The 22,044-nt window shown below is 40.1% G+C and overlaps 1 protein-coding gene across 3 annotated transcripts in view; it reads right to left on the bottom strand.

The window, feature by feature from the left end:
* Positions 1 to 14,688, bottom strand: part of SH3BGR (SH3 domain binding glutamate rich protein) — a 28,426-nt gene extending 13,738 nt beyond the window's left edge. Inside the window, exons 1-4 of one of the 3 annotated variants that reach the window (XM_071811205.1) lie at positions 14,526 to 14,684; positions 14,080 to 14,141; positions 8,666 to 8,851; positions 1,955 to 2,035 (exon numbers count right to left, since the gene is read on the bottom strand). In XM_071811205.1, coding sequence (XP_071667306.1) covers positions 1,955 to 2,035; positions 8,666 to 8,788 — 204 coding nt within the window. In that variant the 5' untranslated portion in view covers positions 8,789 to 8,851; positions 14,080 to 14,141; positions 14,526 to 14,684. Of the gene's footprint in view, positions 1 to 1,954; positions 2,036 to 8,665; positions 8,852 to 14,079; positions 14,142 to 14,525 lie in introns of all 3 variants that reach the window. The other 2 variants (XM_065861899.2, XM_071811203.1) reach the window with 2 other exon arrangements.
* Between the last annotated feature and the right edge of the window lie 7,356 nt (positions 14,689 to 22,044).

The raw sequence follows: 22,044 nt of genomic DNA, 5'->3' as shown, positions 1-22,044 counted from the left end.
TCCAGAAACAAAATACAATTATTTAAGAAGATATTAGTTGGAAGCCCTGTCATGTGTCATCATCACCATCTTTTCCACACCTGACTTATTATTCCAGATTCATGCTGCTGGAAATCAATGTCACGAGCCATCCTTTGTACTCCATGCTAAGGTTGAATTCACAGCCTAATGAAAGGAAAGCAGAAGCAGTGCAGCAAGGTTATTTGTATGACAAACCACAGCCAGACTGTCAGGCAGTGAAGCTGCTGAGAAACACCTCTGCAATAAATGCTAAAACACTTATATGTGTCTCTTGAATTCAGGAATAGATTCTAAAAGGGAGATGATGTAAATATGCTTCTACTCTTTACATGGATTTTTAAAAAACACTCACTTATTTCCATTTTCTGGACTGAAACAATCCTCACCAACACCAATGCAGCAGTTAATCAACATAAACTGTATTTGCTTGCTACCAATAGCACTAACAGTTATCTGCTCAGCAGAACGTATAGAGCATATTATTTTCAACATTTACAAAGTTGTCAGGAAGTAGAAACTGTAATAGCCTCTGCTGACAGCTGGGAATGAATGAATTCTAAAAAATTGCTACTTTGCTTCATAGACACACTATCTAACAGAACCTTGCACGAAGGAGTAGATAATACATGAAGTGGGAAGATGGAAAAATGTAATTTTCTTTGTCTCATTGATTCTCCATATATCTTTTATGATGATTATAATATGTAATACATGTAGTCCTTTAAGCCTTTCATGGCTTTGTGGATGTTAATTAAATGAATTCTCACAAGACCCTTGTGAGGTAGGCGAGTAATTTTTGTTTCCCTTGGTGGGAGATGGCACAGCTGAAGCAGAAAGTTTAAATCACTTGCTCCTTATCACACAGGGAATCAGCGTCAAAGACATTTATAGCAACCGTGGCTCTCCCCTGGGTATCTCTTCAACTCTAACTCGCAAAGCACTTAGCAAAGTCTCCTTTTTCACTCTGCTTTTACAGAAGAGCAAAAACAGAGACATGTACAACAGTGTTTTTACTCAATGTTGCTGCACAGTTGGCAGCAGAGTTGGACCAGAAAGCAGATCTCATGCTCCAGGGCACTTCTTCAGCCAGGTCACCACAGTGCAGCAGAGATCTCTGCTATCGTTCTGGCTTATCGCTCTCTTGATTCATTTCTTTTGTTGAATCACCCACGTTAAAGATGGCAACATTTGATTATCATGTAACCTGACGTTAGGATATGAGAGCTGTAATGCTCTCAGCTATAAAACTTCTGATTAGAAGAAGGCTCTGTTAAAGATAAAACACCTTACTTCTGCTGAAGGGAAAAAAAAAAAAAGACAAAAAAAATATTTTCCTTTTACCAGAAATACACTAGAACATTGTCAAAATACAGTGCATGGAGAACAACAGGAAGGTTTGCCAAAGGGACTTTGTGACATTCTGGATAAGACTTTAAGAGATCTCCTCAAGGGGCAGGGGGAGCAAACCTCACAGTGCCCCTTTGTGTGTAACCACAGGGGATGGAAGGGCCCCACACCCCAGCCCCTCTGCTGGAAGCCAGTACAAACCCTGTTTGCTCAAGGTTTGATGCAGTCAGGGAGAAGAGAATGTTTCTTGTATAATAATTAAAACAACCCATACATTGCATTAGGAAATTTTGCATCATTTATAGCTGAACGTGATAAAATACTGCTTTGTCAATAACAACAACATAAAAAATCTTCAGCTGGAGGCATGGTAACAAGCCTGCAGTGATAGAAGGGAAGAGAGAAGTATTTTCTAGTATTTACTGAACCAGCTACTTATTTTTTTTTCCTTTAAGAACACTTGGCTGCACCAGCATCTAATGTAATGCTTGTCACTGCTCCTTATTTGACATGCTGCGTCACTATCTATCTCCATCTTTTATTAAAATCAAATAAATGGCCCCCATGGAAGGACAGCAGTGCATACCTTTACGCCTGGAGGAGGAGCAAGACCCAGGAATGAATAAATAATATTTTCTTCTTTAGCAGAGAAAAAGGATTCAAAATCCTAAAAAAAAAGAACAAACAAACAAACAAAGATTGGTAACAAAAATCAAACCAAAAGCACAGGAGGAAGACACTAGCCCAGGCAAATCTTTCTTGTATCGATGAGAATGACTATGCACTTGTACAAGCACCCACATTATCTAAGCCCCACGAAAAAAACTCAGATAAAGGGAGTTTTGCACTGGCTGGCAAAATGCACAAATGGGCAAATCTCTCCAGAGACTCAGACTTTAATTATGTCACATCCATGTCAGAATCAGATAAAATTAAGCGTCTCATTTTAATGTGCCTCAGCTGTACACACCGAAGCAAAGCTATTCCCATTTAAATGTTAAAATAAAACTTGCTGTAAGTAAGAATACAAAATAGATCCTCAAAACCCTGGATAGTTTCATAGCAAATAAAAGGCAATAGATTCCGCAACAGCACAAGTGAAATGATGAAGAAGATGGTTAGAAAACGCAGTTACTTTTCAGACAAACATAGCAAGCAACTGTGTTGTTCCCTCTGACGTGCATGTACAGCCAAAATATCTTGTTCACACATGAACCAAAGTTATAAATCATTACGTTAGATGCCTATTTTCTCTTCAGTGCCAATATAACTGAAAAGATGTTAGGGATGGCTCCAATCCTTCCATCTAGAACTTGCATGTTTTTTATGTATTCACCTGTACAGCTTTCCTATCAATTAAGGAAACTCTGGTATCACTAGCTTGTTATTGGGAAGTTCATAACTAACACCTTACATGGGTAAAAATCCACAGGTTTTCAACACCTCAACAGAAACTCTAGTCATAAGTGACCAGCCGATGGCCAGACAGCAGCTCTGTGTAGGACAGCAGACTGAATGCATGTCTGCTGAATCCTAGACTACTGTCTTGACCATGTTATCATCCCCCCTCTCATCCCAAATAACTCCAGAAATAGAAACCTGTAAATAATAAGGTGCTGACTCATCCTTGAGACTTATTTGTAAAGCTGGGTTAGGACTTGAGCTGTTTTATTGTGCTGTTCTAGTATTTAGAGAGAAAAAATTATTGGCCAAAGCTAATCCTAGGGAAAAGCTGAAGTGGATGGTTTAGAAGTCACCTTAATATCAACAAGACTGGAATCAATGACATTTCAGTCCAGTTTGGAAGAGGCAACATAGATTAACAGACAGGATAAGTGACAGCCCATTTCACTGATTTATCTAAGGGACAGATGAGCTTTCATGCAGACCTAGCTACAGGCAGTGGGAACTACCTGGCACTGGGAGAAGCCCCAGAGCACATTTTGCCCTGACCACATAGAACGCCTGCTGCTGCTACAGGTCACCCATTTCTCAAAGCATCTTTTTGCTGTTTTCATGTTGCTGTAGGGTTCTCCTCATCTAACTCAAGCCCGCCCTAAGCATTTAAGAAAGCCAGTGTCCAAAGTCTAATCCATAAATTTAGGAGCAATACAGCAAATGAGAACACGACAATTTTCTGCAATTCGAAGGGCCAGAATTTGACGTGGGCCTTTGACAGGTCAGAGAAACACAGGAAACATGCTACAACATGTCAATACCTGAGAAACAAAGAGAAGACTGTAACAAGAAAGGGCCATGAACTGGACTCATTTTATACATCTTGTTAATTCCTCCTCAGAGGAAAATCAGCAGATGGCAAGTGCACTAAAAATCTCCAGAGACATGTAGCCTTGTAGATAATGAGACCTCGTCTTGCACAAGCAAGACATGTGAATGACCAGATGAACTCCTTATCAGAACAGGAAAATCTTCTATCATATCAGGTATTCCTTGGTAATCGGTAATGTACAATGACATCCCACAGTAAATGTGGTATCTTGCAGTAATTGGAAGGTCACTCGACCTTGCTTACACTGAGGAGTAAGCTATTGTGCATTTAGCATGGGGTAAAAGCATGACTACAGTGCCCATGGAATAGTTTTTGTATTGTGTATTTGCACTCTTACCTTCCTAATGGTGACTCATTCATACCTCCACTTGGTGAATGACAAAAGGTGATTGTTCCCAAGGCAGATATTAAGAAAAATTAGCGGCAACAACTTATTTCTAAGTACACAACAATATTATAGCATATGAGAAGACATAAATGGTCTAGGCAGAGAGTAGTGGTGTCATTTTGCCTTTGGAACTAGCCTTTGAAAAACACAGTGAAATGTATTAAAAAAAAATACTCCATGAGTTTTTCTTTATGATATGAGGGCACATGCACATATACTCTCTAACATCCTTTGGATGACCACTGCAGAAATGCCAGACAGCAAAACAGTAAACTCCATTTGGACATCAGCAGAAAGTTCTTCCCCACAAGTGATACGGTACCAGGTCAGAGTGCACAGAAAGGACATGGAAACATCATCCTTGGGGACTTTTGAAACTCAAATGGCCAAAGCCCCGAGCAACATAAGCTAACTTTAAAGCTATCTCTGTTTTGAGTGGCAGGCTGGACTACAGACCTCCAGAGGTCCTTATGATTTCCATATATTTGACTTTAGCAGCTATATGAAGCATCAAATAAAAGTCTTACCTAATAATACAGAGATTCTTTAAAAATATATGTACATGGGTATTTTATTCTATGGATTTCAGTTTACAGAGGAAAACACAGATTTCATCTTACAGAGAAAACCAGAAGTTTACATTTCATTTCTTCCCCAGTTTTCTAGGGTTTTTTGTTAAGCAAAAGCAGAGACAAGAGCAACAGAGTGCTCAATATATTTAGAAAGTGACACAGATGCAGACGTCTGTCTAGACATGAGCAAAGAATCAGCGTAAGAAAAAGAGCAAATAAGAACATAGTTGTCAACACTGATGGATTAGAATGGATACTTGAAATTCGTGCTATAGCCAGGCATACAAAATGAATCCATTTCTAATCTTTCTTCAAGTGGCAATACCAAAGATCTGAAAGAAAAATAAGATCCAAGCTATTTATAAGACAGACTTAAGCTTCTCTGACCTCGCAGAAAAGCTACTCACAGTTGGTATATTTTCATGAATGTATTTGTAAGAAACCTCCATTTTACCATAAAAAGTTAGGAAGCAAAGCAGCCCTTCAGGGTCAGCCAGAAGATGTAGATACTTTTACGTATCAGGGGAAGAGATTCGCACCAGGACTGAATTTACTTGCTCATTATGTCAGTCTATCCCAGCACATGAAGTCTCCTCACCTGTCCCCAGTATCCCCTCTTTGCTTACCCCCACCCCAAAATTTCACTGAACTGTAGAACAGGAGACTGGAGAAGAACTCAAAGGACCATTTCTCCAAGGCAGGAACCACTACACTGTTCCCAATAGGTGTTTCTCTAATCCATTGGTAATGACCTTTAATGAGATAATGAGACAATCTCCTGAAAACTATATATTTTTTTCTGATGTCTGACTTAAACCTTTGTTGCTGCATTTTTTGTCATTACATCTTGCACCACCTCCAGTGGGTGTGGAGCAGAACATATTTTACAACATCATGGAACTACAGGATAATTCAGGTGGGAAGAGACCTCAGGAGACCATCTAGTCCAGCCTCCTGCTCAAAGCAGGGTCAATACTGAACTCAGACCAGTAATAAATTCTTTTTTTCCTGCAGTGCTTAAAATATTTGAAGGTTGCCATGTCTCTCTCTAAATCCATCTTTCTCAGGATGAGGAAGGAAATCTTTTATCTTGAATTTTCATCTCCCAAGGCCAGAATGCTGCTAATGCGTATATAAGTGCACATATGTGAATGGTAACTAAACATACAGGACAATTGATAGGAAGGAAAGTCAAGGAAAACAGTGATCTCAGAAAGGAGAATGAGTACAAATGAAATGTAACAAGTTTGACCTAAAAAAAAGGGCTACTTGGGAATGAGGATAGAAAAACAAAACTTGGGAAGGAGAAAAAGAAATTGTCTTTTACAAAAAAAAAAAAAAAAAAAAAAAGTGTAAAGAGCTTGAGTTGTTCAGTGCAGCAAAATGAAGATTAATAGAGGATTTGATTCCCATTTATTAATATATTGGACTAGAGCTGTTTAAGCTAAAGGGTGATTTTGGCATATCAGGAAATGGGTATAAACTGGCTGCATATACCCAATTCAAAGGTTCCTAGATACCACAAGACTGAGGCCCTTGAAGACTGTACTAACAAAAGCAACACATTTTAAAGGGACTTTCATGAATTCAGGATACTGGACTGCAGCCTATGACTCAGACAGAACTTTGCAATACTCAGCCCTAATTTTAATGAAGTAGCTGAGGACAAAGGAACTGCGACACAGGAGAAGCATTAAGATATAACATCTAAAGCCTAAACAGCATAAAAGACTTCTAGACTTCAGAATTATGGGTCTGTTGGACCTGCACATGTTATGCAGGGAACTACAATGCAAATCCCCAGCTTTATGTTGTAGACATGTTACAGAAGACTTGGAAGAATTTTGCACCAGTCTGCCAGCCCCTGACTGTGTTCTCAATCAGCCCACATAATTCCACTCCACAGTCACTGTGCAGCTCCTTTACAGCACTTTCCCATCAGGAGAAAGGTAAAGCTTGTGTACAGATATGGATCTCCTTACCTTATTTATTTGGAAATAATGATGTTATAAATTGATCTTTGCTATGCACCCACTGAGATCATTAGCAATGAGCTTTGAGAACTTGGTACGTTAGAATTCTGGAAACTTTTAGAGTACTTGAAAATTTGATTTAGTTTTCAAATCAGTAGCTGCAACTATTTTCTGGACCCCTTTGCACATGGAGGTGTCTTTGCAAATGACTCCTTCTTAACTGAAATTGATTTCAAGATGTAGATGGTTTACCCCCTGAAATAGCTTCAGACATGGAGTAAAACCAGTGTATTTGTCATTTACTGGCAAGGCTGATCAGCTGCAACAATTTTTAAGGCAATTACTCTTTAATTCACTACATAACCTCTCCAGGGAATATCAGAAATATTTATTGCAACATTGGTTGCAACAAAATCCAGAGTAAAATATATCGAATTATATGTTTTATTGGTGCAGACTGGATGTTGAAATGCACATGAACTCTAACTTATCAAGTTCTCTTTTAAGATTCCTATGAGAAAATGCGTAAACAATTGCACCGCATTATTCATACGAGCAACTTTTGCTCTGAGAGTACTGAAGTTAATTCTGAAAACTTAGTGGCATGTAAATCCCTTCTCTCTCAAAACAACATTTGCAGTAGTTCACACTGGATTTGTGGAGTAACTTAAAACTGGGCTCACTATGTGATCTGCGTTTCAGAGTACTTTGCAAGTTCATCTCAGCAATCATATCAGAGTACTTTCCAGACTATGTATTTCCATCCAGACCATGAGAGAAAAATTGTCTCAGATATCTCTTTTGATTCACAATCCTAATATTCATGCTGGTACAGTATTATCTGTCACTGATTTGAACAAACTCTCTGAAGAGAAATAACCTGTTACAAGCATATATGAAAATATAAAAGCATCTGATGAGTGTTACAATTTCTTTTATAAAGAGTTGGATATTTATTGCGTAAGCAATATAATTTCAATAATTCAAACCACATAGCAGAACTATTCCAGTCAACTATAACTCCTATTTTTTTGTACAGTATAATAGAAAAGATTCCTGTTCACAACCCCTGGTGCCTTAGACATCTACTTGACTTCCTAGCAGCCCAGATGAGTCAAAGAATCACAAAATGGTTGGGGTTGGAAGGGATGTCTGGAGAGCATCTAGTCCACCCTACCTGCTAAAGCAGGTTCACCCAGAGCAGATCACACAGGAATGTGTCCAGGAGGGTTTTAAATGTCTCCAGAGGAGACTCCACAACCTCCCTGGGCAGCTTGTTCCAGTGCTCTGGCACTCTCAAAGTAAATAAGTTTTTCCTCATATTCAGATGGAACCTCCTGTGCTTCAGTCTGTGCCTGCTGCTCCTCATCCTATCACTGGGCACCACTGAAAGGAGCCTGGACCCATCCTCTTGACACCCATTCTTGAGGTATTTGTAAGCACTGATAAGATCCCCTCTCAGCCTTCTCCAGGCTGAACAGACCCAGCTCTCTCAGTCTTTCCTCATAAGAAAGATGCTCTAGACCCATAATCATCTTTGTAGCCTGCTGCTGGACTCCCTCGAGTAATCCCTCATGGTTCACATATGGCTACCCTGAGATTTGGTGTGAAGAAGCCATATTCACCCAGACAGCACTACCTTTGGTCTCCAGGAGCTGAAGTGAATGCGCAGGCACAGAGCCAGCAGCAGGACCACTTGTGAGTGAGCTACACAGCAGAAGGTAGGAGACTGTGAGAGGAAAACACTGAGCTCCTCACAGGCAGCAAACTCCACACCTTGCAGTGAGCTCTGTGTCCTCCACAGGCTCTGGGTCTGCAGGGGAAAATCCATACGGTCTGTTCGGCAGAGTTTCTCTAGCCAGTTTTCCCTCTATGTATATTTTTTCTCTTAAAATGGAATAATCTTTTGGTTTATTGCTTTTCTGTGCCTAAAGAAATGTTTTGTAAGAATTGTTCTTTCAAAGTGAATCTCAAAGTGTTTTAAGGAGTTGAACACTTCCTACTAATGGAAAAAAGTCACTTTCTGTGAAAGAAGACTCTCTGAAGATATTTGAATTTCCAAACAGCTCCTTACCCCACAGTACCGCTCCTCATTGAAGATCTGTGGAGGGAGGGGAATTCCATTTTGAGGCTTTTTTTCACCCGGGACGTTCTCTCTCATCCATTTCCTGTTGTCTTCATCACCTGCTATGTCCATTTGCTGGAAGTCAATCTTGTTGGCCTCTAAAAAGCCCACTACTTCTTGCTGCTTCTTTTTGATCTGGTTAGCAAAGAGGAAAAACAAAATTCCTTCTTTAAAAAGAAAGCTGTTTTCTAAAACCAGTTGCTATTACAAGCAGAACTAATGCAAGTATGTCAGGTTGGATCCACTACTCTAGTAGCCCCTAAACTCTTTGAAGCTGGGATTCAGCACTGCTTCTCAGCACCCAGAGCTCTGCCATTACTTCCCCCCACCCACCTCCCAGCCTCTTTCTTTCCTCCCTGGAAGCAGATACCTTCATCTAAGAAACAAAGCTCAGCAGAAAGCCTCCTACGGTTCCTGGATCTGTGGGTGTGGTGTATAGATACCTAAGCCAATCCTGTGTAAAGTCAATGGAGGTCTGAGAATGTACGTAGTCTCCTCAACATGTAACAGTCTCATTTTTCCTACTCATTACATACAATATTTAGCTTTCTGTGAGCCCCATGTTTCTCTCTGTCCCTGTTCTTTAATGCAACCATAATTAAATAAGTGAAAGCTCAGTGGAAACCCAGTACAGCTTAACTCCTGTGCTTGAATATTCCCCACATTACAGAATGATGTTCCAGTTGGACCACAAAGAACATACTACATACAAATAAAGCACGCTATACACAGCTTCTGCGCCACCTAAAATTCAAGTATGGCCCTTATTCACTTTGATGCCAGTTCTGCATGGACCTAGGATGCAGGCATCAAGCTTACAACCTATCCCTTTACTCTGAAGATGTACTACCCACTGTAGTTCTCTGCTAAAGGAATGCTTCTCCTAATCAACACATAAAGAATGTTGCTGTTTTGTACGTGGCTGACTTGTCTAAGAGCTGCAAGGCCAAACTTTAGCCTTACAAGTACTGTAGCATTTGAAGCAAGCGCTGTTTGGACTGATCTGTACAAATCCTATAAAACTGCTCTTTGGTCACAGAGAACTAAGTTACTCTCTAGCACAAACACGTTCCAGATATGACTCTCTTCTTCTCCCAGTTGTGCTACTCCATGCAGTGTCTACATCGCGTCCTAGATAGACAGTAGCCAGAATGATGTATCAAGGTAATTTTTATATACAAGCCATCATATGATTTGAAACCATGTCTTCCACAAGTCAGGCATCTGAACAACTGATTTAAAAGTGACACCGAGCTAGTGTAAATCAGTCTGAGACAGAAAACGAGACAGGAAATAATTCCTGAATTACATATTTCTATAATCTAATAAACTTGAAAAGATGAAGTAGAGTGATAGCCTACTATATTGGAAGAATGAATTTTTGTGATTAAGAATAAAATTTATTTTTCTTATTTAAATAAGGAAGCATCTATCTATGCAGCTATGGTTGCTTATAAAAAATAACAAACACAAAATGCTGCACATTTTTATGATAACAACAGAGGTTTATGGTGAGATTAAAAAAGTACATCACTTCGAATGGAAACACTAATCCAAAGCATTAAAAAGCCATACAGCTGACAGACCTCAAAGGTGCTTATTTATGTATTTATTTTCACTTTTTAAACAAAGGACATTTTCTTAACGGCTATTTAGCTGCACAGTCATTTGCAGAACACATTCAGGTGGCAGAAAGGATTGTCTGAGGGACTTCACTGGAGGAAGTGGTAGGATAATATTAATATAAATGGTTTATAAAATCTGCAGGAGCCGGTACTAAGAGTTTCAGCACATGCTCTGAAAGCCAGTGTACTCAAGTGCTGTCAGCTGCAATTTCAGCGTCAGCTTGTCGCTTTGGACACAGGCACTGGAGTAGATATGGCTCCTGGAATAGCTCTTGCCCCAGACAGATAGTGGCTCTGAGGAGATAAAGGAAACTGAGCTACAGATTCTGCGCTCCCTCGCTTATGTTTGTAGCTATAAATTTTAGAATTAAACCCCGATAAACAATTTTTCTTCAGGCTGGGTTTCATAATAAACAGAAGGCTCAGACAACACCAGGACTGAAAGCAAAAATCAGAAGAGGGTTGTGTGAAAGACAAATGCTGAGGAAAACGAAAAAGCTACATGGAATTATGCCTATATAAGGATAACTCTGATAACAGCAATAAGCTATGCAGAAGTACTATGTTTTCAGGCTTATAATTACTAGAGTTGAGGCAGAGCAAAACATTGGGACACACGCTAAGTATGGAACCATAAAGCAAGCCCCTGCTGTGGCTGGCAGCAGGTAGCCGGGCAACCAAAAAATCTCTCCAGCAAACAGCACTCAGAAAGGGAAATCTTCAAGGACGTAACAACCCAGAGGACATGCAAAGGTTTTCCCAGAATGGATGAGATTGCAGGAGCTTGTTTGTGCTTTCACTTGTCTGATGATACAGGAAAAATTCTGATTACTTGGGAATATATTCCCTGGAAAGCAGTGGTGAGCAGAATATATTTTCATCAATGTCATTTTCCCTTTCCACAAAGCTTAGGTTCCACCATCCCTAGCTTCTAGTCTGTTAAAATAAGAAAAAACTGTTTAAAATAAATATTATCTTGCTAGAGATACTATTAGTTTTACCTGATGCAGAATTAAATACTATTATCTAAACCTCATAACCCAGAGCATTTGTGTTGATCAGCTGCCTATGGCAGAAGCAAACAGTACATAGTGAACAACTCACAGCAAGAGGAACATTAATGTTGGTAGGCGGAGTTGCTGCAGCTCCTGGTTCTAACACCGCACAAACAACCTATTTCTGATAATTATTTATCACATATTTAACCTCTGATTTGGCTTGAAATTGATTGTAATTTGAGCTTGAGTTTATATATGGCTAGATTCAGAGTCAGGGATGACAAACTTCTACTCTTTTTTTTAGAGAATATAACTGAAATGTTCTGCATTGTCCTTCTTAGTCCTATAGATTTGAAGGTGGGAAAGTTCATAAAATGTCGCTTAAAAAAAATGGGAATAAAAGGATCAGCAGCAGTAAGAAAGACTCCAGAAGCCTTTCTCAGTGTAAGACATGAACCCCCTTTCTCCCATAACTCATGGTACCTTAGAACCATTTCTAAACACCTCTGTGGCTAATAACAAAATTATTTTTTTACTGCTTCTTTCAAGCCAAGCATTTAGTACTTTTTAGTGATATAAATGTACCCGCTTCTGCTTGCCTTAATGACTAGTTCAATATCAGCTAAGTTTGGAGCAGAAAGATAACAAAGCTGAAGTTATTTAAAATAAATTTCTGAATCACTGAAGGGGAAAAATACAGACTGAAGATTTGACCTAGAGCCACAGTGAATTATATCACTCAAGCATTAACCAGAATGTTACTGGGTTCACTGCATTCACTTTTTAAAAAGTATTTATTAACATGATAAACAGCTGCAATTAGTAGGGTGACTGTGCAGTACATAGAATAGAAACATTTTTCATTCTTTACACCAGCGAAGGCTGGCTCCATCTTATTTTGAAATTCAAAATGAACAACATGCATTTGATGGAGAACAGCCACAGTGAATAGAGCACCACTGCTATTGGGACAATTTAGACTTCCAATTTAAGCTCTTTAGGGATTAAATTCATTCTTCTCAGGAAAAGCTGTACAAGGCTGATATAAAATTTGTTTTTAATAAGATTTTAGTGAAATATTGGGCTTTGTGCTGGCTCCTTGCATGAGTGAGTTTTATTCTATATATACAAAAACTCATTAAAGGTTCATTGAAAGGATAGCTTCCATCCATTTTAATCAGTAAATGTAGAAAACTACTCCGGCCGAACATTGTGTTTACTTGGCATTGTAATTACATATCAGTAATCTGAACACATGCTGCCTTCTGAGATTGCTACAGCTATACATAGACTCAACACACCAGAAAGGAGGAAATACAGAGGCATATTGCCATGTAAAGATGCCATACCCTTCCTTCCCGTGTACATCTGGGATCTGACTAACAGCTTTCGTAGACTGCTAACATACAGTGGAGACTGACATTAACAAGGTTAAAACCTATTACAATTCACTGCCATTAGCTATGACTCTTAGTGGTAATAAACCTCAGTAGCAATGCTTAACAGCCAAAAATGGCTGGGTAAAGCTGAATGTTGCCCCATGTTCAGTGCAGCATCCACATCCCTCCACTGCAGCCCAAGGGGAAAGCAGTGAGAGTTGTTGCCTGGGAGGAGACACATGGAATGCGTACAGCAAAGATCTTGGTTCGGCTGGTGCTAAATAGCTGATATGCTTAGTTTTAATTGCGTAAGTGATCTCTGAATGTCAGCATCTAACCAAAGCACTCATACGACTGCCTCGCTGAACTACAGCCCCTGTATCTGGAGTGGCAGCAGCTCATGCCCGCGGCACAAGAGATGATGGTGGCCCCAACACACACGCCCCACACACATCTGCACTGGGATTTCGGTCACGGTCACCATTTTTGCCAGAAAATGGATGAGTGGCAAAGGAGGTAGAGACGACTCTTCTCTGGCCAGCCAAAGGAGACCAAAACAGGAGAACAAACAGGAGCAAAAAGACTGCCAATGCACTGTGTAGGGCAATTTATAAAGCTACTTGAGCAGTAACTGCTAGATTACAAATTACCAAATTTGCAGTTTCCAACACCCTCTTCATTTTTCCCTTTGCATCTAAGGTTTCATATTACAAAAAAAAAAAAAAAAAAAAAAAAGCAATCCTAAAATGTCAATAGTACATTTAGAGTGTCTGCTTAGCAATAGGCTGGCAAGAAAAGGTGATGAGAGAACTGCAAACATCCTCAGCTGTATTGCAATTTGAATTTCAGTGAGTGAGCCCCCCGTTCATTTTCTAGAGATGATGGTCCCATGAACAGTGGGTATTTTCTGGACCTTTTCAATTCTGAAAGCTTCTCGAAGACACAGAGCTGGTGTCAGAGAGAGATGTCATTACAGCTATGTGCAAACCACAGCCAGTTTGTTTAGCCATGTCACTGAGAGTGTGTGGCTGCCAAAGGAAAACTGCAATCTGAGCTCATCTGGGAATTGGATATAAAAGGAAACAGTCCCTTCCCCGTTCCCACCTCCCTCGGACTTCCAGCCTCCCTACTATTCACATGCCCTTCCCTTCATCTGATAGACTGTGCTGACAGCTACAGCAGTAGATCTCAATACTAAAAACATCAGTATAGAATTTCAAGAGACACATAGCACACACACAAAACCCCCAAAACAAAACAAAACCAGGGAAAAACTAAACAAAACAAACACCAGCAAAAACCTAGGGAAAGGGTGGGGGGTAGGGAAGAAATTTTTTTCTGCATAGCTTTATTCAACTTACTTTGTCTCCAGGCTGTTTCTTAGACACAGTTCCCCTTTTGCAGGAGCAGTGTCCTAAAGTCTCTATTAAAAACAAATACATAAATTTCTACTGCAAACAATCTACCTTAGCTTTTGTGCATATACAATATCCACATTTTCCTTCTTCAGTGAATATATATTCCATGTACTTTTTCAAACAGAAGCAAATCTATTAAATGACAGATCATTTATATGTAAATGTTATACCTGTAGTAAAACCTCACATGCAAGCAAGCCTGCACTAATAGGAATTCTCTACATCTTGAGCAGCTTTCAAGAATAAGGTGTGCAGTGCAGATCAGAAGAAATCCAATGGATTTTGGCTTTTTTTCTGCATGCAAACTCAGGTTGTCCTGGGATTTTCTAGGCTAATTTACCAACCTGATCCCAGCAAGAGAGAGGAGTTATGTTAAATGAGACACCTACCGCTGTAGACCCCGAAGATGTGGCTACAAAGACTTTGATCACCATGTTAACAGTGATGAAAATGAATCAGCAGAGCACGCCTGCTATCCACAAGTCACCACAGTCCCAAGAGGAATGCAAGCGCTCTGCAGCTCCTGGGCTAACCCCAGTCCTAAATGAATGTCCTCCCGGACCACCCCCCCAGCAATCCAGCAGCTTTGGCCTCTCCCTGGGGTCCTGGGTTTTCCCACTCCATTGGCTCTTTGGTATTTTGGGACGAGGGGCCAGTAGAGGATTGGTTGGTAAGAGGAGCCATAGCAAGGGCTTTGCACCTGCCCCTGGCCTTATTGCATTAGATTGACAGGGTAACAGTCCGAAAAAGGCAAAGGAGAGTAGCGCACCAATGAGACAGGGCTGGAGAAATATTTGGGAGAGGGGGAAGGGACAAGTGAGAAGGGACAAGGGAGAGGGAGCAGGAAACTTAGTGCCGGGGGCGATCACAAAGCTGTCAGGATATGTTTAAGGTTGCATGGGCACTGGCACAGCTGCCTCCTGCATGTAAGGGCTCGTGCCCTTTCCCTGGGCACAACAAGGTGGCTTTAGAGTTGTACCTGGAAATTTTACATGATAAATGGGGAAGGAAGCAGGGGAAGGCAAGGGGAGTATCGATGCAGAAGTAATTATAGCAGAGACCATATTGAAATAAGTCTCGGTTGTGAACGCTCTCAGCTTCAAAGAATTCAGATCATCATCCACACGACAGGGCTCAGGGTTGTCTCTGAAATAAATATGTGTCAGTGCATATTGAGGAGGGTGATTCAGCTGATTCTGTGTAGCCAGAACTTATTGTTGTATTTTCTCCTTCTTTCTGCATCACCAGTGAAAATTGCCAGGGCACATGGTTTAAGAGGAGGTCCAAAATATTTGGTAAAAAATATCCCATTTTACAGCATTGCCCAGGATGCTCTTTCACCATCTGGTTGCCACCTTCTACCCCAGACATAACTTGGTGGCTGCCTGCACGTATTTGCCTAAGGAGGTCTCTGAGCCTGAGAGATATTTTAAGAATGTTACATGATAACAGATTACTTTTAGATTTTAAGGGCCAAGTTTGTTTTCTGCTGTAAGTGAGCAACATGCCACTGAGCTCAGTAAAGCTGACCCTGTGTCAGAGGTGGAACTGGCCTAGGTTTTAGAAAGTGTTTACACACATTTAAAATGTTAAGACTGAATATAGCAGCATCTGATCCTGAAAATACTTAAAATGGAACATAATACTTTATTTCCAGGATTTATTAGGTGGGACTGAATGCACAATAGTAAAGACGCTCTTGAAAGTAAGGGTTTTTTTTGTCTTTGCAAACCATTACAGGCAGCTGGAAATGCAGTATTCCATGTATGGAACAGGGATCCTGAAAAACTTAACTGAAAACTAAAAATAACAGTATGGATGGTTTGCACCATTTACTGTGGTTCACCATCTGTCGTTTCTTTTTTCTCTTAAGAGGCAATAGGAGATCTAGCAAAAAGAAAAGCCTGTTAGAATCGGGTATTTTCAGAGTATTTTCCTGTAAAACAAACAAAAAAAACCCCTACCTCTGTGCAAAAACATCAATTATTGCCGGAAATTATTATACGTGCTTGTTTCTCAGGAGATTTTGTACGTAAGTATAGCCAGGTAGAATCAACAGAAATGATTGGCCATTTCATACATACGCTTTCCAAATTAATTTATTTGGTTACTTGTGCTCTGAATAAGTGCAAACAAAGAATACAGTGGTCACTGGCTTCAAAGTGATAGTAATAATACTCAAAGTGGTAAATATTTGCACCATCAAATGTCCAGAGTCAGGACTGGGACAAAATTGCCAGTTAACACTCTTTCCTGTTCTACTTCACACCTGAAATGCCCGCTAAGCTACACAGGGAAAAATCAGGATGCAGCCCAAAGCTTCTGCCCACCTGGGGCTTGGCCGGTGAGGACTTTATCGCAGAATCACAGAATAGGGATTGGAAGGGACCTCAAAAGATCATCTAATCCAATCCCCCTTGTGGAGCAGGAACACCTAGATGAGGTCACACAGGAAGGCATCCAGGCGGCTTTTGAATGTCTCCAGAGTAGGAGACTCCACAACCTCCCTGAGCAGCCTGTTCCAGTCACCCTCACTGTGAAAAATTTTCTTCTCAGATTTAAGTGGAACCTCTTGTGTTCTAATTTGAACCCATTACGCCCTGTCCTGCCATTGGTTGTCTCCATCCTTGTGACACTCACCCTTTATATATTTGTAAACATTAATAAGGTCACCACCCAGTCTCCTCTTCTCTAAGCTAAAGAGACCCAGCTCCCTCAGCCTTTCCTCATAAGGGAGATGCTCCACTCCCTTGCTTATCTTTGTTGCCCAGCACTGGACTCCTTCCAGCAGTTTTCTGTCCTTCTTGAACTGAGAGGCCCTTGTGGCCAAGAAGGCCACAAGGGCAAAGTCCAGCCTTGAGGTATTCCTCCAGCTGCTTGCATTTTTTAGGATTTTTTCCCTGTTTTCAGTATAAAAATGTCTCGTGTAACCCCACACCACGAGTTTGGAGCTGGTTGGGTTTGGCTCCTATGCCCTCGGGACCCCCACCACACCACACTACGTGAGGCAACACAACCCCAGGCCCCACCAGAGCCACCACGAGGCTTCGAGGCCTGCGGCCCATTGCTCAAGAGGACCCGCAGCCTTCGTACCACGTTGCCGAATTCCCACCGAGACGCCAGTGGGGCACAGAAATAAGAGGGCTAACATTTACACGCAGACACCTCTGCAGTGTGCGAGGCCAAGGAAAGGGGTGAGGGGGGCTGCACAGGCCCGGTCGCGGGACCTCCGCGCCGGCTGAGACTACAGTTCCCATGGTGCCCCGCGGCCGCCGCTTGTCTCCATGGCAACGGCGACGCGCCCGTGAGCCGAAGAGGCCGGTAACGGCGGCGGGAGCCGTGGGGGAGACGCTCAGGAGGCCGGAGGGGACGGGGCACGCCGGGGTGGGCAGTAAGGCCAGGGCAGGGTGGAGGTGGGGAGGGATGTGTAGGGGAAAGGGACGTGGGGGTCCTGGTGGACAGCAGGATGACCATGAGCCAGCACTGTGCCCTTGTGGCCAGGAAGGCCAATGGCATCCTGGGGTGTATTAGAAGGGGGTTGGTTAGTAGGTTACTTTTTGCACATATATTGAAATTAATTCTTCCCCATGATAGTTTAGCAATTTCTGGGTGCTTGAAATGGTGCTGTCATCTCTGACAGGTAGATTTGGCCCTGATTATTTTTTTCTGCTTTTCCTCCTTTAACGTACCTTCTCCTGGTGTTTCTGTGTTTCATTCTACCTTCAGCTACTGCTTTTTTTCATTTCTGTAGTAATATCTTTTGTTTCATTTCTCTGGGTTTTTTTTTGTCTTTCACCTTTTGTTTTTCTGTCCTTTCGTCTCCTTTTCCATTTTATTTACTTCTCAACATCTGCTTTTGAAGTTGGATGGTGAAGTTCAGCCCACACTTCTCATCAAAACAAATTAAAGCAGTACTTTTAAGCTTAATTTAATTTGATTTAAACACAATTTGACCAGAAAGTGCTGACAGTGCCAAACGAAATTTAAACAGAAACACAAATCTATGTACCAAGCTGGCCTTTGCCTAATCCTCATCTTAAAATGAGTTCTCATCTCTTAGGGGTTATTGCAGTAGCTGAAATTTAGTAGGACCCTTGGCACTCCTCAGTCTTCCACAAAGAAGAGTTGTTCATGTAAGGGAATGAAGAGTAATGAAACTGTATTGATCCAATCTGGAACATTTTGTGCAATCCTAAATTACACTTATACATTTTCTTTGGGAGTTATGGGATTCCCCTCTCCCCTTTAAGAAATTTAATTTAATTTAAAATAAAATGCCACCAAAAATCAAAAATGCCAACAAGGTAGTTAGAATGTTCTAAAAATATCTTCCCATTTTTCTAGCTTAGGCTACTTGTTAAATCGTATTGGAACTAAAATATCATTGTAACCCCCCTCAAATTGCTATGCCCCTTTTTGACCTCTCCCCAAATACACAACTTATTCCACTAGTGGGTAGAGTTCTGCATGTATAAGACTATGGTCTGGGTAGTCTTCAAGTGTCATTAAGAAAATGAAACAGATTGAACCGTATCCCCAAAAATATTTTTACCAGAACTATAGTGTTTAAACAGTTCTGCCAGGAGAATGAAGTAATCTTCTCTCCAGTAGCCTCAATAGGCAAAAACATTGAGGTGTGACAGATATTCACAAAGACATAGAAAATTAGTCAGCATTTTATATTTTATACCAAATATATGCTTTTAGAAAAGCTAGACAATTAGGAGAGTTCATTTAGTTTGAAAATTGGACTATTGAGAAAAGACAATTCCAGAGGAAGCAACATTACTTAGAACCCAATCAAACAAAATGAGATCATCATCAGACAACCACAGCTCTGGCAACAAGAGTGCATTACAGGTGATATTTTCCAAGCTACATGGGTGCGTAGGCATGGAGATAAGTGTCATACAGCATTTTCAAAACCAAACAAATGTGTCAAGTATAGTTAGGCTGTGAATACGTTATTTTCATTAAAAAAACCTCTGACATTTTCCCTAATCTTTCTTCTAAAATTGTGCAGAGACACTTTCATTACACTGTGAGGTTTTCTTTAACAAGCTTTTTTTTTTTTTATTATTTTTTACAAATAATTCTGATTTTAAAAATAAATAAAATAAACAACATCTCAAAAGTACAAGAAAGCCTTTATTTCAGTCTCTAAATCAGATACTCTTGTTGTGCAGCTTTAGCTGCTGCTAGATCCTCTGCCTATAATGGTTATAAGGCAGCTAAATTGGGTTTTTATATATATATATATTTTAATGCATAAGTTAATCTTGTGATTTCCGATATAATTATTGAAAAATATTACTAAATTATATTTTTATGACATGAATGGAAAGCTAAAAATACTATAAAAGCACAATTAGAAATATCTAGCTTCTAGACACTTGAACAATAATTTTTTTATGTTGCAAAGCACTTTGTAGGTATTGAGCATAAACACAATTACACTTCTTCTAAATTACATTAATAATGGAGAAAATGTATACATTACAGAAAACAAACTGTGGTATCTGTTTACATTTAAATGGTAGTACCTTGTAAATCTTTAGAAAACACATGTCAGTATCATAGAAAATTCTGAGATAAAAACTAGAATGTTTCATGTTGCAGTTCATTCTGGAAACCTCCATCCCACTTACTACAGACCACACAATTATTTTAAGGGATTAAAGAGTCAGGACTTTTTTTTTTTTTTCCCAAATGTAACCTAGTATTTCTGAACATTATTTAGTATAGTTGAACACAATTTAGTATTGTTTATGTTAAATGTAAACAACTCAGTAACATTCTGATTCCTGATGACAGGTCAGTTCCTGATGATGGAGGTCAGCTTTTAAGTCTTCCACCATAACATTGTGGTGAACTCAGATGATTGTTTCCTCCATATTTTAGTGACAGAAGATAATAAGTCAGAACATGGCACAAAAAGCAGGGGTACTAAAGATTCCCCAAAACACAGAAGTACCAGAAGCAGCAGCTGTAGCAGAGATGATTGTAGGCAGCACAGTGGAGAACACAAAAGAGACAATTCTCACGCTGACTGTTCTGAGGGCTTTGTCAGTAACTTACTGCGAAACAGCTAGAAACAGCAAATGTTTTGTAATGTCAGGAACTGAAGAGAAGAAAGCACAGCAAAAGGAAAGAAAGAAAAAGGAAAAGAAGAAAAAAGGACAGCGTATCTTCCCGCAAGATGATAAAAAAGGTACTTTGTTGTCTGCACTAGTAAAATGAGACTCTGTGAGAAATACAACTGTTCCCCTTCTTCGGCGTTTTTTCAGTAATTAGGAAGACAGGGGAAACAGTTTTTCATTGAAGAAAAATAGTAAATCATGTTTCAAACTCTAGGAAGGGGAGGGAAGAGAAACAGAGATTCCTTTTTGTGTTATCCCACAATAGTTGGTGATCCAAGGGACAGAAAAATAACTTGGGATGTGGGAGCACCTTTGCAATCCTTATTCCTCAGTTTTAATCTGAGGACTTGAAAAATGGTTCTCCCACATATACTGTAATTTCTGGTTTTGACCATGCATCATCATATGAGCCTGAAAAAGCCTTTCCTGAGGAAAGTTACTAAAAAAATTAAATGTCTGCACTAAAGTGTCAGTTTTGACAAAAAAAAAAAGCACCATGTTTTGGCCAGCTAAGTCATGGTGCATCATGTAAAATTAAGCTTATGCTTCAATGGAATAATCATATAGCACAAATATATTCCCTTTACATAAATGTTAACAGTGAAGAATCTTTTCATGTCTACATATTTTCATATCTAGATCTACGCTTTCTTAAATCCCACCATGCCGTGTCAAAAAATGAGTGTAAAACCAATGACCATTTTCTTGCTGAGATTCAAAATTTCATCTAGATCTACTCAATCTACAAGATGCAAATCAATGAAAAGAAGAGTGAGCAACTACTGATTATCTCTTCTATTATATAAGTTATATGCTGCTGTCAAGAAGTTACACTGGCATGAAAATAGCAGACCAGAAAGAATAACCACATTTTTTACATCTATTTAGCAAGATATTAATTATTGGCTGCTAGCTGTGTTGGATTTTTAAGTGGTTATTTTTGCTTGTTCATGACTACTTGAAATGATCCATTTCCCGGTAATGTAATTATAACCTACATTTTCCCCCTGTATAGACATGTATAGATTTTACAGTATTTTTGTCAGCTTTTGCAGGAAAGTATTTTCCCATGTCTTTTGCATCCTCTCATTCAATGCTGGCAAAATAAAATAATAATGTAATGGTTGTTCTCATTTTGCACTTATTTGTGTGACAACATTTGTGGTCACATGTAGTCTTCCTACAGTGAAATCACAGAGAATGTGCAGGCGTGGTGCTTGCCTACCTGCCATTTGCTTTGGGTTTTACCTCTGGTGAGGTTTTTTTCATGGCACTTGTTAATTTTGCTCACTGTAGAAGGTGTTGAACATGTCTGACATCAACTGGCTGCTGTAATTTCTTCTCTGTTTACTTGAACCTCCATGATAGTCCTTCTTAATCCATTTAAAACATATGTAAAATACACCCAAATCACAGTCTCTCCTCCTTTTGATTCCTAATCTCAGATTCTTTCCATCCTTCCTTTTGCTGTCGTGTTGAATTTGAGTCTCTTCTCCATGTGCGGCTCTGTGTGAGCGAGGTCCTACCAGCTTGCCTCTGCCTTCCCTCCTCTGGGCCACCAGAACAAAGACAATTTTGTTTGTTTCCTGGAATGGCAGATATGCGGTTGTTCTCCATGCCGTTCCAACCTCATTATCATTGTGTAAGTGACCCTTTTTATACTTCCCTCAAACTCGCTGCCTTGCACAGCGGGCACGTGGGTGTCAGGCCCAAGGCCCCATGGTGGGATGGGGCAGAGCTGAGCTGAAGCTGTGGAGCACAGGAAGGC

The sequence above is a fragment of the Patagioenas fasciata genome, chromosome 1 (assembly GCF_037038585.1).
Source record: "Patagioenas fasciata isolate bPatFas1 chromosome 1, bPatFas1.hap1, whole genome shotgun sequence".
Lineage (NCBI taxonomy): Eukaryota > Metazoa > Chordata > Aves > Columbiformes > Columbidae > Patagioenas > Patagioenas fasciata.
This window is presented reverse-complemented; position numbering and strand designations above follow the sequence as displayed.